The sequence below is a fragment of the Lycium ferocissimum genome, chromosome 1, assembly GCF_029784015.1.
Source record: "Lycium ferocissimum isolate CSIRO_LF1 chromosome 1, AGI_CSIRO_Lferr_CH_V1, whole genome shotgun sequence".
Taxonomy (NCBI): Eukaryota; Viridiplantae; Streptophyta; class Magnoliopsida; order Solanales; family Solanaceae; genus Lycium; species Lycium ferocissimum.
This window is the reverse complement of record NC_081342.1, coordinates 10,155,398-10,170,078: the sequence shown is the minus strand read 5'-3', so window position 1 is coordinate 10,170,078 and position 14,681 is coordinate 10,155,398. Positions and strand designations below refer to the sequence as shown.

Genomic DNA, 14,681 nt, shown 5'->3' with positions numbered 1-14,681 from the left:
TGTAGGATATCTTTTACAAAAAAAAAAATAAATAAGCTATGTCCATGATTTGTAGTTGTTGCAACGGATTGTCTACTTGTTACAACAATCTGTAGAACTTGTTGCAACAACTACAAATCTGTAGATATCTTCTACAAACGAAGCAAATAACTGAAGCTATGTCCAACAGATTAGTGAGTCATTGCAACAGATTGTCTACTTGTTGCAATAACTACAAATCTGTTGGTTATCTTCTACAAATAGAATCAGATAAATACCAGGACAAGAACAAAAAAACTATCTGTTGGATATATTTTCCTAAGCCTTGAACCATACCAGACAGCAATAGAAAAACCATCTATTCACTACAAACCTTTTCTAAACCCACAAAAAAAAAAAAAAAATTCAAAACTTCCTTTCAAGATTTTTTTTTTGGAGGGGGATGGGTGGGGGCAAAAAACCAAAAATAAAAACTTTCCAATACTTTTTTTTTTAAAACAAAATTAATTTTTTTGGGGTCGGTGGGGAAGTAAGAAACCAAAAAAAAAATAATTCAAAACTTCATTTTGTTGTGGGTGGGGGAAGTAAGAAACCAAAAAAAAAAAAATTCAAAACTTCTTTTCAAGAAAAAAACATTTGAGGGGAGGGGGGGGGGGCGGTTAGTGGTGCGAAAAAACAAAAAAATTCCAATACTTCTTTTTTTAAAACAATTTTTTTTTTGGAACGGTGAGGGGTGCAAAAAAATAAAAAGAAAAACTTTTCAAATTTTTTTTGTGTGGGGGGAGGGGGGGAGGGGGGAGGGGGTGGGAGGAGGAGGAGTGGGGACCAGTAAAAAAATTAAAATTTTTTTTTAGGGGTGGGGGTGTGTGGGGGCGGAGGGCCGGAAAAACAAATAAAAAAATCAATGCTTTAAAAAAAAAAATTTGGGGGGGGGGGGGGGGGTGGTGAAAAAACAAATAAAATAACAAAACTTAACAAAAAAAAAAAAAAAATTGAGGGGGGGTGGGGTGGGTGAGGGGTGGAAGGAAAAGAGTGGGGACCGATAAAAAAAAAAAAATCAAAACTTTTTTTTTTTAAATTTTTTTGGGGGTGGGGGAGGGGGGTGATTACGCAGGGGGAGGGTTGAGAGGAGGGGGTGAAAAAACAAATAAAAAAATTAAAAAATTTAAAACAATTTTTTTTTTTTAAAAAAAAATGGGCTAAGGGGTGGGGGCGGGGTGTGTGGGGGTGGAGGAGGAGGAGAGGGTGCTGGTGAAAAAGTAAATAAAAATATCCAAACTTTTCTTTTAAAAAAAAATTGATGGGGGCGGGGAGGGTGGGGCTGCGGAGGGGTGAGAGAAGGAGAAGGGGGTTGGTGGATTTTTTTGAATTAAGTTGGAATTTTTTTATATTTTATAAAAGATTAAAAAATTTGAAAAAAATACATTTTAGACCTAATCTTTTTAATTTCAAATTGAATTAAGTTTTAATTTAATGTGATCCCACAAATAGCCTATACTAATTTGACAACTAAAAGATAAGTTAAATCTTCCAAGTCTCCATTGTAGAGCTTCCCAAGCTCAAATACTCTTCCCATACAGTCCCCTTCCCTGCACATGCCATGTCCATAACAACCCACCCCATCACCCCCTTCACCACCCACCCCAACCACCTATCCACCTCCATCTCCAAAGCCACTTCCCTCCTTCAACTCAAACAAATCCATACCCAAATCCTCAAACAAAACATAAGCCCATCAACTTCCAATTCTCTCCTTTTCAACCTCATTCTTTCTTCCATTCCTTTCTCATCAGCCCTTCACTATTCCCTTTCCATCTTCTCCACTATACATCCCCCACAAACCCACCTCACCAACAAGCTTTTTCGCCAACTTTCGCGTTCTAAAGAACCCCATAATGCTTTCTTGTTTTTGGAAAATGGTAGAACAAATGGCTTGGAGGTTGACAGGTAAAGATGTCAAATGGGCGGGTTTAGCTGAATTTGAACTGAGTTGAGTTAATAAACCATCTAAAATTCCCTTGGCTAAAATGAGCGGGTCATAACTCAATCCGTCCAATTCTTATTAAGTTTTAATTGTTTTATTTTTTCTTTTATAATTTTTTAGTACCCTATAACATTATTTTTTTAATTATTATTATTATGGTTTTATATAACACATCAAATGAAAAAATAAAATTTGAAAATATTTTGACAAGATTTCTCATGAGTCAAATTTGGACAGGTTATGTTTTCGTGGGCTAATTTTGTCACGTCTATTGACAGGTTTAGTTTCCCGCCATTGCTGAAAGCTGCATCGAAGGCTTTGGCGTTGCGTGAAGGAGTTGAGATTCATGGGTTGGTTTGTAAACTTGGATTTGATTATGACCCGTTTGTTCAAACTGCTTTGCTTGGGATGTACGCGAATTGTGGACAAATTCAAGATGCGCGGTTGGTGTTTGATAAAATGTCTCAAAGAGATATTGTCACTTGGGATATAATGATTGATGGGTATGTTGTTCTTCATTTAATTATCTAAGATGCTTAATTTGATTTCCTTTTTTGCAGGGGAAATAAAGAAAAGTCTTTCTTTTGTGAAATACTAATGTATCAGTAATGAGTAAATTGAGTTGAACTTGAAATTTTAACTATTGGTTGAATTGCTTTTATTAGAGAATACTTAGTTTAGCTATTGGTTGAATTGTTTTTAGTAAAGAATACTTAGTTTCAGGAACCCGAAATTTGTCTCGAGAAACAACCTGTTGTTACGTTGTGGAATGAAACTGACCTAGATGGAGCGGAATAGTGGAGGATTCATATGCCAATCCCCACTGGTTTGGAGTTGGCGTACTCGTGTTTGTTGTTGCTGAATCATTTTTGGTTGATGAATTATCAAAGATGTTGAGTTGCATGTTTATTTCATGCTACAGTTTCAGAATTATTTAAAGATAATGATGTCCATTAAGTTTCTTATTTATAGCTTGCTGACCTTACGTGCTCTGTGTTTTACAGCTACTGTCAGAATGGCCTTTTTGATGATGTATTGGTGTTATTGGAAGAGATGAGGAGCTCTAATGTGGAGCCGGACGGGAGGGTTTTCACAACCATTCTATCTGCTTGTGGTAAAACTGGAAATTTAGCCATTGGGAAAGTGATTCATGGGTTAATATCTGAGAATAACATCATCGCTGATTCTCGTCTGCAAAGTTCTCTGATCAGCATGTATGCAGGCTGTGGCTGCATGGATTTGGCTCAGGATTTGTATGAAAAAATGTCACAAAAGAATTTGGTGGTATCAACTGCCGTAATTTCAGGATACTCAAAGGTTGGGCAAGTTGAAGCTGCACGCTCTATTTTTGATCGAATGACAAATAAGGACTTGGTTTGTTGGAGTGCGATGATAGCTGGTTATGCAGAGAGCGATCAACCTCAAGAAGCTCTGAAGTTACTTGACGCAATGCAGGCATCTGAAGTGAAGCCTGACCAAGTAACTATGTTAAGTGTTATCTCAGCCTGTGCTAATCTCGGTGCATTGGATCAAGCAAAAAGAATGCATTTGATTGTTGATAAGTATAGATTTCGAGAAGCTTTGCCTGTAAATAATGCCCTAATTGATATGTATGCCAAATGTGGGTGTCTAGACGGAGCAAGAGAAGTTTTTGGTCGAATGCGAAGGAAAAATGTTATTTCCTGGACTAGTATGATTAGCGCATATGCCATTCATGGAGAGGCCGATCAGGCCTTGATGCTTTTTTATCAAATGAAAGAGCCCAATTGGATTACGTTTGTGGCTGTTCTATATGCTTGTAGCCATGCTGGACTAGTTGACGAGGGACAACAGATCTTCTCGTCAATGCTGAATGAGTACAATATTACACCTAAAGTTGAACACTATGGTTGCATGGTGGACCTTTACGGCCGAGCGAATCGTCTAAGAGAAGCCCTAGAGCTGATAGAGACTATGCCTATGGCTCCAAATGTTGTCATATGGGGTTCATTAATGGCTGCTTGTCGGATCCATGGTGAGTTTGAACTAGGAGAATTTGCAGCTAAAAGGCTTCTTGAGTTAGATCCTGAACATGATGGGGCTTATGTCTTCTTATCAAACTTCTATGCAAAAGGAAGAAGATGGGAAAATGTTGGGGAGGTAAGACAACTTATGAAACACAAAGGCATATTGAAGGAACGGGGACACAGTAAGATTGAAATGGACAATGAGATACACGAATTCTTAACAGCTGATAAGAGTCATAAACATGCAGATGACATCTATGCAAAGCTAGACGAGGTAGTTTGCAAGTTGAAGCAGGTTGGTTATGCTCCAAATACAAGCGTTGTTTTAATTGATGTAGATGAAGATGAGAAGAAGGATATGGTTCTCTTGCACAGCGAGAAATTGGCTCTTTGTTATGGATTACTGAAAAGTAATAGGGGATCGTCACCAATACATATAATTAAGAACTTAAGGATCTGTGAGGATTGCCATAACTTTATGAAGTTGGCATCTAAGGCGTTTGAGAGAGAAATTGTTGTAAGAGATAGGACTAGATTTCACCATTACAGATATGGCTCATGTTCTTGTAAAGACTACTGGTGACAGCAATTTATGAAATAGAACTAGTGTACTAATTGTATTATATTGTCCTCATTTCTCTTTAGCATTCAATTTCATAAGTGCAGGCAGAGCACTTCTGGCTACGGGGGTATAATATTTACAGTTGAAATGTACTAAAACAACGTAGTACTAAAAGACACTAATATTGAATTCTCAACGTTCACAGAAGAACAAACATATAGAGCAAAATTCAGAAGCTCTCATGAGGAATGAGAATGCTTCCTCATAAGAACATCGAAAACCCCAACTTATAAGGTCTGTTTAGGTTGGAATCTGGACCCTCTCTATTGCGAGATCACTGTGCTGGCTCGTGAAAGGAGATAACAGCCAGAATTCTTGTTTCAACTTTTGAACTTCTCTTCTCAGCCTAAACTTCAAAAACTCCAACACAGCTGAAACCAACTTCCCATTTTCAGTTAAAGGGCTTCGACTGTACTCTAGAATCCATGTATTCGGGTCCAATTGGACAGCAGAAGCACTCCATTTTTGTTGAGTCCATGAACTATTAGCCTTTCTAATCAAGTAACCAATCTCCCCATTGGACCACTGTTCAAAATGAAGAGGAAAAGAGCAACAAAACCTTGATTTGATGACATAAACTCAAAAAAAGAGGACAGAAACAGAACATAGTCACGAAATTCTGATACCTCAGTGAGTCTTCCTGATAATATGGCATACGAACGTGCAGATAATCCAGCTGTGAGCAAACCAGCTGTTTGTAAAGGCCATCCCCAAATGCTCAACTCTTCTGTCATGGACTTGTACAATGTACATCGCGAAGCCAAAAGCAAACCATCCTATAATTTAGTTGAAAATGGACTTGATTTTAGTATCCGCTGACATGTGACAAGAATATACATACAACCACAAAGACAATGTATCAAACAGCACTTTTGGCCATGAATATTCTTCACTTTTTTCCGGAGTTGAAAAACACCTAAAAGTTTATTTTCGCTTTTTTCACTCCAAATCACTCACAACAATTCAAAAACAACTCCAATTTTCAAATAGTACCATTTTCACTTTGAAAACAAAAACTACTTTTTTTTTTCAGATTTCACAATTTTCATGGCCAAACGGAAGTGAATATACCTGATTGATTTTCCAAGTAGAATTAAGAGGGCTACAACTTGATACTTCATCATCATCAATTAAACCTTCAAGCTCCTTTTTCAAGAATACCAATCTTTCATTAAAATCCTTCAAACCCCGTGATTTTTCACTCAAATTCCTAACAATTTCTTGTGACAATTCAGTTTTCAAGAACCCAGAAACCACCCAAGAAAACCCGAATTCCAGCCCAAAAACAACACACAACACAAAAACCAACCTCATCAACAAAACCCCAAACCCAAGTTCTCTTTTCCTCTTCTTCACCTTCTCATGAAAACTCATTCTTGCAGTGGAATTAAGAGGTGGAGACATAGACGACGACGAAGAAGAACTGTTGTTGCTCGATTTCGGGGTTGAAAGATTCGATGGGCTAAAAGAAATGGGGCTTTTTGGAAACTGAAGGGCTTTAGTGATAGAGCGTTTTGTGATGGAATTCTTCTTGTGCATGCTGTTAGTCATTAGATCAAGTGTTGCGTTGAAACTGGCTATGCAAATTTCGCAATTGCAATTTGTATCTTTTCGACATCCAGGGAAATAGTAGCTGTCTTTGTTTTCGGATTCCATCATTGTGGTTGATGATGATTTCACTGAAGAATTTGGAGTTGAAATTACAGTTGATTTCATGTTTTTGAGTGTTATGATTATGATTCCAAAATGTGGTATTTTTGGGGTTTCTTTTTTGTTTAGGGCAAGTGGATTGAAGAAGATTTATGGGGTTTGAAATTTGAATGCAACGGTAATATTGTCTGTAGAATATTTGGGGGTACACTGTTATGACACATTTACACCTTATAGATCATGTCATTTATGGTAAGGGTTTAAGTTAGAGTAAACCAAAATTTTCTTTGAACGAAATTTCCTTTGTATGCGTTTTAAGTATTTTAAGTTGATAATTATTGTGATCTATATTAATTTTTACTTAGTTTTCAAATTATAAATTTTATTTTAAAAAAAAAAAAAAAAAACTTAAAGTTTTTATTTTTGAATTGACGATCAAAGTTTAAAAAATTAAATCTAGAAATTTCAACTCTACCACATAAATTGGAACAAAGTCTACTGATGGTGTAAAGATCTTCTTTATTATCAGTATATTTTAACCTCCTATATAGCGGTGAATAGTTTGTCAATGCATGCTTCCCTTTCTTATGCTAAAGTTAGTCTTTAGCAAGTTTTCTGATGAGCAAACTCTTTTTCTTCAGATCCCTTTTGGTAATAAAGAAATGTTTGAGGCCTTTTATCCCGTCCAAGGCCTCAAACCGAATTGCTTACCAGCGGAACTCATTTAATCCGACCCTGTATAAGTACCAATGCCCCTTCCCCTTTCACCTCTAGGAAAAGCTTCTGGGATGAGCCCTTCTACTCGTAATTTTGATATTAGAGGGAAAATTCTCGATCCACTTAGCATTTATTATAACTTACCAATTAATGCTTTTTAAATAAAGTTATATTTAAATTTTTTTTTAAGTGACCTGATAGTTTAAAAATTCTTTACACTGTCTGTATAAAAACTATAAACTCATTCGCTAACTACGTGTAAATCTTTTGATAGGTATTTGGTGATCTAGTGAAAATGGTAACTTCATTAATGGTGATCTATTGGAAATGATAATTAACATGTTATCACAGGTTAAAAGTCACTAATAGAGTATTTTTTTTGACATTATTAGTATACATAACTTAAAGACTTTGAAAAAATATAAAATTTTAAGCTTAGTTATGAAGAAACATTTGAAAAAACCTATAAAAATTTTAATTACACGCTTAGTTATGAAGAAACATTTAATTACACACGCTTAGGTGAGAATTAGGTGTAATTGAGGGTGTAATTACACTCTCCATTCTCAAGGAAGAGGGGGGGGGGAGAGGCGAGAGTTGGGTGTAATTACACCCTGTAATTACAGGGTTACTTTTTAATTTATTTCTTTTTAATTTTATTTTAATTTCTTTTCTTTTCTAATTTTTTAATTTCTATTATTTAATTTTTTTTATTTTTACTTTTTAATTATTTGTATTTTTTAAAATATATTTTTATTTTTATAGAATTTGTATTTCATTTCCTTTGTTCTTATTCCCAAACTTTACTTCTTGTGGTTCCATATAATTGCTCGCAGATTTTTATTTTATTCATTTAGCATAACCATATTAATATTCTAATTTTTGAGACTACATCTCTTAATATTAGAAAGAATGAGTCATTAGCAAACTTGACATATAAAAAGTGACGTTATTAAAAGTAGAATTTCGTTGTGAATGAGATTATAAACTTATATTTTCCGTTTCTTTTGAATTATAGGAATATTTACTTATGTAACGTTAGAATTTGGCATAAGAGTATTATGTTAAAAAAATTCTTTCGGATTTTGAATTTAAGTTATATTTTCGATTTTAAAAATATTTGCTTTAGTACTATTGACTTGTTATTTCACATTACATGTTGTTTATTTTTCACTTACAGTTGATAGAATTATTGTCAAACATTTGAATAGTGTTACGACATTATATTTATAAATATTCTTTTTTTGTCAAACATCCAATTCCATGATGTTCTCACAAAAAAGCTATGCTTTTAATTTTTATAATCAATTAAAATTAATTATTTATTTGAAATTATATATCAATTATTTTTATAATATTAGTTACAAATATATGATTATTAATTAACATATTTTAAAGAAATAGTATATTATTAAATAACTAATTTAATATCATTTATAAAGGCACATATATTTTTGAATATTAATTTTAATTTTTTTATAATTAAATTTTATTTTTAAATTAAACTAACTGTGTAATTATACTTGTGCAATCAAACAACACGCTTGTAACATTATAACAAACAAACGGAAATTATAATCTTGTAATTACTAAACCGTGTAATTACAAATTACACCAATTCCAATTACCAGGTGGCTTTCCAAACAAGCTCTTACTTTCTTTACATGGAATTGGACCTAAATTTAAGGTGAAACTAAAAAGGAGAGAAATGGTTAAAGAATTTGTTTAGTGGCTATAGAATAACGCAAATTGAGAATGTGATTTCTTACTATACCTCAAAGGTATTGACGAGATGAAAAAAGAATTGAACCCAATAGTGAAGTCACTGTTTTCTTAAAATAAAAGCATAAACAAAAAACATAATTTATTATATATATATATATATATATATATATATTTTTTTTTTTTTTTTTTTTTTTTTTTTGGTGGAGGACCCGAGTAGGGAACTGAAAAAGAATGACCTTATAAGTAAAACTAATATGATTGCTGAGCTACCCCAAATTGAGTTAGTGAAATTTAAGTTATTATTTTTTCTAGTTGCATCTGAAAATGTTCCAGATATTGGATATAATCAATAACTTTCTACCATTCCATTCGTCTTTCTAGATGGTGAATGGAGTCCAATGTGGATGAAACTATAAAACAAAATTTCTTTTTTTCTTAATTATTTCTCTTCTTATATACTTTTCTATTTTTATGATAGTGTGTCCATGAATATATAATATATTGGAAGAAAAACATATTGAAGAGAAAGGTTTCTGGAGGAAGTTGAATCTTGCATCTGAATATTATAGTACATAATATAGTTGCCACAATTATATTGCTCGGCCAATTTGTCTCTAATTCCAGCATCATGTTTTCAATGGTAAGTGGTAACTATAGCCCTCCTACCACGTTCATTTTGGTGATCAAAAGACTGTAATCCGACTGGAATCGTGTGAGTTCATGAAAATTGTAGTCTCAAATAGGAGTATAGTACTTATATATAAATAATAAAATTAATGCATATGTCTTGTTATAACTGATTAACTCCTATCTGCCCTATCTTATGGCAATAATGCATTAAATCAATATTAAGTATCCTCCTTTTCTTATCTTTTCTTATTTTTGAAGGAAACATAAGTTGACTAGGTACAAAACCAAACAAGTTCAGATCGAGTCCTTGTTTGATATTTTAACCTAACCCATTGATTGAATAATAATTAGGAGTTTCACTGAATTTACATGCTTGAATCCAATTGGCTAATGAACATTGGTGTCCCCTTGATTTTCTATATCTCCTCGTTAATATGAGGAAAAAAAATTGCTTGAGTAGTTAGTCTTGGTTTCCAAATATCCAAAACTTGGACTGCATGACTCTTTGGTTTGTGATTTTCACCAGATTGTATAGTAGTTTATAAACACCTTTTGTTTGAAAATATTGAATTATCCTATTAAAAGATAATCAATCAATCGATCTTGTGCATGCATCTAATGCATGTATAATAACAATAAACACCAAACGAATACCATTTGGTATATACGCCCTCCTTTATTTTGCCTTCCTATTTTTAGGAACCCAAGTCCTTGGTTTGATCAAACCTAGCATGCATATACCTAATCAAGAATGTCCAATTTAAACTAGTGGACAATACAAAAATAGCTCAATTTATGGACTAGCGTATAAGTTTAAAATTGATTGTACACCACTAGTCACTATGATTTCATGTGGCACTTATTTTCCTTTACATTGTGTCAATATTAATTAATTACGAATTAAATGTGGATTTGCGTGTGAGAAAATCTATGCAACAGCGTATGGTCGATATCTTTAGAGTACATACCTATTAATTAATGGGAAGATGACTATAAGCGTTTATGAGATAAGACGTGTGTTGAAGTGAAAGCCTTGGTATTATTAAACGCAAATGATGGCATATGATAAAAATTTCAAAAAAGATGGTCAGTCCCCATGCTTCATTTTTTTGATTGACTTTAAACACACTTAGGTATCAATTTATTATGCTTTGTACTTAAGGAACACAAAATTTAACAGTTGGGACCATGCATCAACTCCTCCACAAAAAATAGCTAATTATCAGGGGCCACTAAATCTAAATATTATGTTGCACTAGATTCTACTTGTCCAACAAATTTTCAGTGTTGAAGTGAAGGATCATTCAAATTTGGACTGAAGGAATTCTCTTCTCTTTTCTTAAATTTGAAGCAGTGCACCATAACATGAGATTATTTTAACTCAAGATTCATGTCACAATACCCTTTGAACTTGGTTATTGATTAGAGCCTTATTGTCTAAAATTCCGTGGTGATTTTGATGTTCTATATTTGGTGTATCATGCAATTTGGTATAAACGATGACGTACACAAGATTTTTCCGAAGCACTATCAGACTATTTCGAGTTGGCCACAGAATAACAGGCTCTGACACCCTATACCATTGCGATAGGTCACAGGATCGGAGGGGGACTTCCCATGTGCCTATTATGCCAACATGGCAAGAGCACACCGATCTTAGCCCAAACCTACTTAAATAATTTAAAGGATCGGCACAACAACCTTAGCCCAAATTCCGTCATATAGTTGTCTTCCATTTCCACCAACTCTCATCATGTCTGACAGTCCCGATTTGCGTTTCGCAGCATAAGGAAACATTGGCACCACAGGGATATCACATCACTTGTACTTTAGGGTTGAAAAGTCTAATTTTGACTTGAATAAAGATAGTTTCTACGGGAAGGTAGTGGCATCTCATCTTTGAGAATTGTAACCCTAGCAATTTTTGCTCTCAAACTTGTAAAATTCAAATAGCTCCTGAATCTAAGTTCAGATTTTGGTCCATATTATTTTTCATTGCTCGTATCTTTATTCTCGTTATTCTGAAGCCTTAAGCATCGAATCTCTTCATACATGGGAGTTTAGGATCAGATACCACTCACTTGTCTTTAAACCCTACAAAACTATAAATTTAACTGATAATCCTAAAATTGGTTTTTAGCGGAAAACATTCGCCATTTTGCTAAGCGGTGTTGAACGACATCTCTTACTAAATTATGGCTCTGCCAAGGGATATAAGTACAGAAACATTAAGAAAAATGCAAATTTCTGAGTATTATCCAACTCCAATCTTGGCGTGACTGGAGTGAGATTACTTGGAACTTAAGATGTCAATAGTCTACACTCTATGGTGTAACATTTGGACCACCTGAACTTATTGAAGTAGATAACAGGTGGCTGAATAATCTTTTCTAGATTTCGTTAAACCATGTGATTAGATGTTTGCCTTCAACACTGACTTATCTCCATGATCATGGCATAACCGGAGATAAAATTTTAAATTTTTGGGTACATTTTGGATTTTAGCTAGAAAAGACAGCTTATTGGATTCTTGATTAAAAAAAAAAAAACTTGGGTCCGAGATTCTTGATATATTATTTATACGTATTAAGTGGGTTTTTAATTAAATACAATTTAGAATTTAAGCCAAAGTTATTGAGTTCGAACCTGTAGATAGACTTGTAGCTTCGCTCCCAATAATCGTGCAATTTAAAATGTGCATGACATTATCAAAAGCAAGAAAAATCATAAAAGATCTACTTAATTATATTTTCTAAAATCATGAAATCAAGTCATATGTTAGTTGATCACTAAAGCTTACAGTTTAATGGTATCGAAGAAACCTTCCGCATGATTAGCTAGGTGTAGGTTCAATTTCTTCTTTTGTGGATATCAAGATCCACTAGATTTTATATAATCATGCCAACTTTTCACTTAGAGTTTTGAGCTGATTTCTCTCTATACCTTTGCTTAAAGCATTGCATTTGCCTTTGGTGGTGCCATCTAATTTTGAAAATTTAGGTACCAAAAAGAAGCCAAATTGCCCGCCCGGCGACATTAAGCCTATGCATAGTGACCTGTCACAGTTAGAGATAGTAATAAATTAAGAACCTTGACGAAAAGAAAGTCGATGTGTTAGTTGAGTTGTATGAACCATTTCCTTTAATTGTTAAAATAGTTGGTGAACTAATTCTACTTTACAGCATGGGCCATTGTGATGAATCATCCTCTACATAAATAATTAGAACTTGAATAGGTCAACCAGGCAGATGATCTCCTAGTTGTCATTTAGCAGATCATAACAAAATGTTTTTGCTTAATTTGCTGGATCAGACAATTAAATGTTCAGTGGAAATACTTCAAAACTTCTTTAAGAATGAGTATTATTTTTGTGTTAAAAGGTTTTGAACTTTTTTCAATCGAAGCATCTTAAATATGAAATTATTGGAGCATATGACATGATTCCTATAAGGATCTTTCTGGTTTAGTGGGAAGTTGACCTTAGTATTTTAAAATGAACATATCTGCATTGGGATCTTCCTAGTTATTTGAGTAGCTTTCAAGATCAATTAATTAAACACAAGGTAAAAAAAGAAGATTAAGCATCTGGCATAAAGATGAAATAATTTTTTTTTTTTTTTTTTTTTTAATGACCATAAGTATTATCTTTAATTTGTTAATGCGTTGAGAAGGTTTCCTTTTGAATTTCATCGGAAAAACTTGATATTTATAAAATGAAAAAATGAAATATAATCTTGAATTTACTGAAAGAGAAATTCTAAAGTAAAATTCAGAAAAACAAACAAATGACGGTTTTCATAACATCAAAGAATCAAAGGGAAAAGAGTTTGACATAAGTCCTAGTTAACACAAGAAAATGTTCAATGTTTAATCGACTCAATGAACAAACTAAAATCAACTTTCTTTCCCACTTTGTCAAAAGGAGGAGAAAATATTGTCAAGCTTAATTGAAAAACTAAATTAATGTAGGGAAAGAATGGAGAAAATACTTTTTTTTTGTTTTTGTTGAAGATCACTTGTGATAATACAAAATGAAATTCATATAGCTGATTTCTAATTTATTTATAATTGAGATGTAGTTATTATTGTTGTTGAAGATCTCCTCATTGATTGTCGTGAGAAAGTAATAAGTAGAACATACCATATAAAATAAAAATAAAAACAAAAACAGATACTACATCCACTAGTAGCCTCCATTGAAAAAACAAACATCCTCTGTACAAGACAAGATGGGGATCAAGAAAGACTTCTCCAAAATAACACTTGTTGATGTTGTTGTTGTTAGACCTTTTATGTTTCCACCAAAAGTTGAAGTTACCCTTTTCTCTGCTTTTATCTTAAGTGAAGAAGTGGGAATCCATACGGCCGAATCCAATCTGTTTGAGACTGAGACATAATTGTTGTTATTGTCATCTAACTAATAATACGAGAGAGAAAATTCTTCTCCTACTTGAGATATTGAACTTGCTGATCTTGAATACTTCTTGGAATTAGAAGAATTTGAAGATGATGACGATGACGACGACGACAAATCAGACCTTCTCCTTAGCATTTGCCTCATTCCATCAGCCACTTTAATTGCAGGATTAGACTTATATTTTCTACAAAATGACATATGTGCCTTCACAGCTTCTTCCATACAAAGAAATTGTTTTTTTCCTCTATTCACTTCATCTCTAACAGCTTCAGAACAAAGCCCACATAGCCATTTCCCATCAAAATTCTCCTTAACTTGGCTAATGTAGTCTTGTGTGCAATCTTCTTTAAGCCCACAACACTCACACTTTGCCAACTCTATGTCCATTTCTTGAATATTGAATAAATCACAAAAAGGTTCAATCTTTTTTTTAAGTCAAGAACTTCCCCTTTTGGGCTCAATTTTTCACTTGGGATTTATGGGAAAGGAGAGGAAAAAGGGTGGGAATTTGGGAGAAGGGGAAGTGAGAAATTTATAGTGGGGAAAATATGGCATAAATTGCTCCATGTTAGGCAATGGAAAATGAGACAACTCGGTCTAGGTGGGGTCCACTTGACAGTGGCTCCTTGTAGCATTTAAATAAGAAAAAAAATACAAGAATGAATGGGATTTTTACTATAGTCTATAGTCATTAGTCATACTCTTTTGTTTTATTAGCTTGTCACTTATTGTTAGTGTTATTATGTGATTGTGTTTTTAATTGTTACTTTAGGTGGTGGTAGTTTTTGCCTTTGCCTTGAATGACGGTTACTTTCGGTTAGGACTATTCATCGACATCTTAGGTTCGATATTTTTTTATTTTTTTTTAACTAGACCTCAAAAAAATCGATCCTAATCGTCACCAAGGTCTAATTAAGGTTCGATGCAATAATATAACTATTATTTCTGAGG

General features: G+C 33.6%; 3 protein-coding genes across 3 annotated transcripts; 1 reads left to right on the top strand and 2 right to left on the bottom strand.

The window, feature by feature from the left end:
• The first annotated feature begins 1,517 nt into the window (after positions 1-1,517).
• LOC132047127 (pentatricopeptide repeat-containing protein At4g14820) lies at positions 1,518-4,651 on the top strand. Its single transcript, XM_059438035.1, has 3 exons — positions 1,518-1,926; positions 2,242-2,466; positions 2,968-4,651. The coding sequence occupies exons 1-3, from the start codon at positions 1,580-1,582 to the stop codon at positions 4,550-4,552; spliced, it is 2,157 nt and encodes a 718-aa protein (XP_059294018.1). The 5' UTR covers positions 1,518-1,579; the 3' UTR covers positions 4,553-4,651.
• Positions 4,652-4,694: 43 nt separating this feature from the next.
• Positions 4,695-6,464, bottom strand: LOC132047137 (uncharacterized). Its single transcript, XM_059438045.1, has 3 exons — positions 5,663-6,464; positions 5,218-5,367; positions 4,695-5,116 (listed from the first exon to the last, which is right to left on the bottom strand). Exons 1-3 carry the CDS (start codon positions 6,305-6,307, stop codon positions 4,832-4,834), a joined length of 1,080 nt encoding a protein of 359 aa, XP_059294028.1. The 5' UTR covers positions 6,308-6,464; the 3' UTR covers positions 4,695-4,831.
• Positions 6,465-13,488: 7,024 nt separating this feature from the next.
• Positions 13,489-14,253, bottom strand: LOC132068525 (uncharacterized). Its single transcript, XM_059462147.1, has 2 exons — positions 13,764-14,253; positions 13,489-13,689 (listed from the first exon to the last, which is right to left on the bottom strand). Exons 1-2 carry the CDS (start codon positions 14,115-14,117, stop codon positions 13,651-13,653), a joined length of 393 nt encoding a protein of 130 aa, XP_059318130.1. The 5' UTR covers positions 14,118-14,253; the 3' UTR covers positions 13,489-13,650.
• Positions 14,254-14,681: the final 428 nt, after the last annotated feature.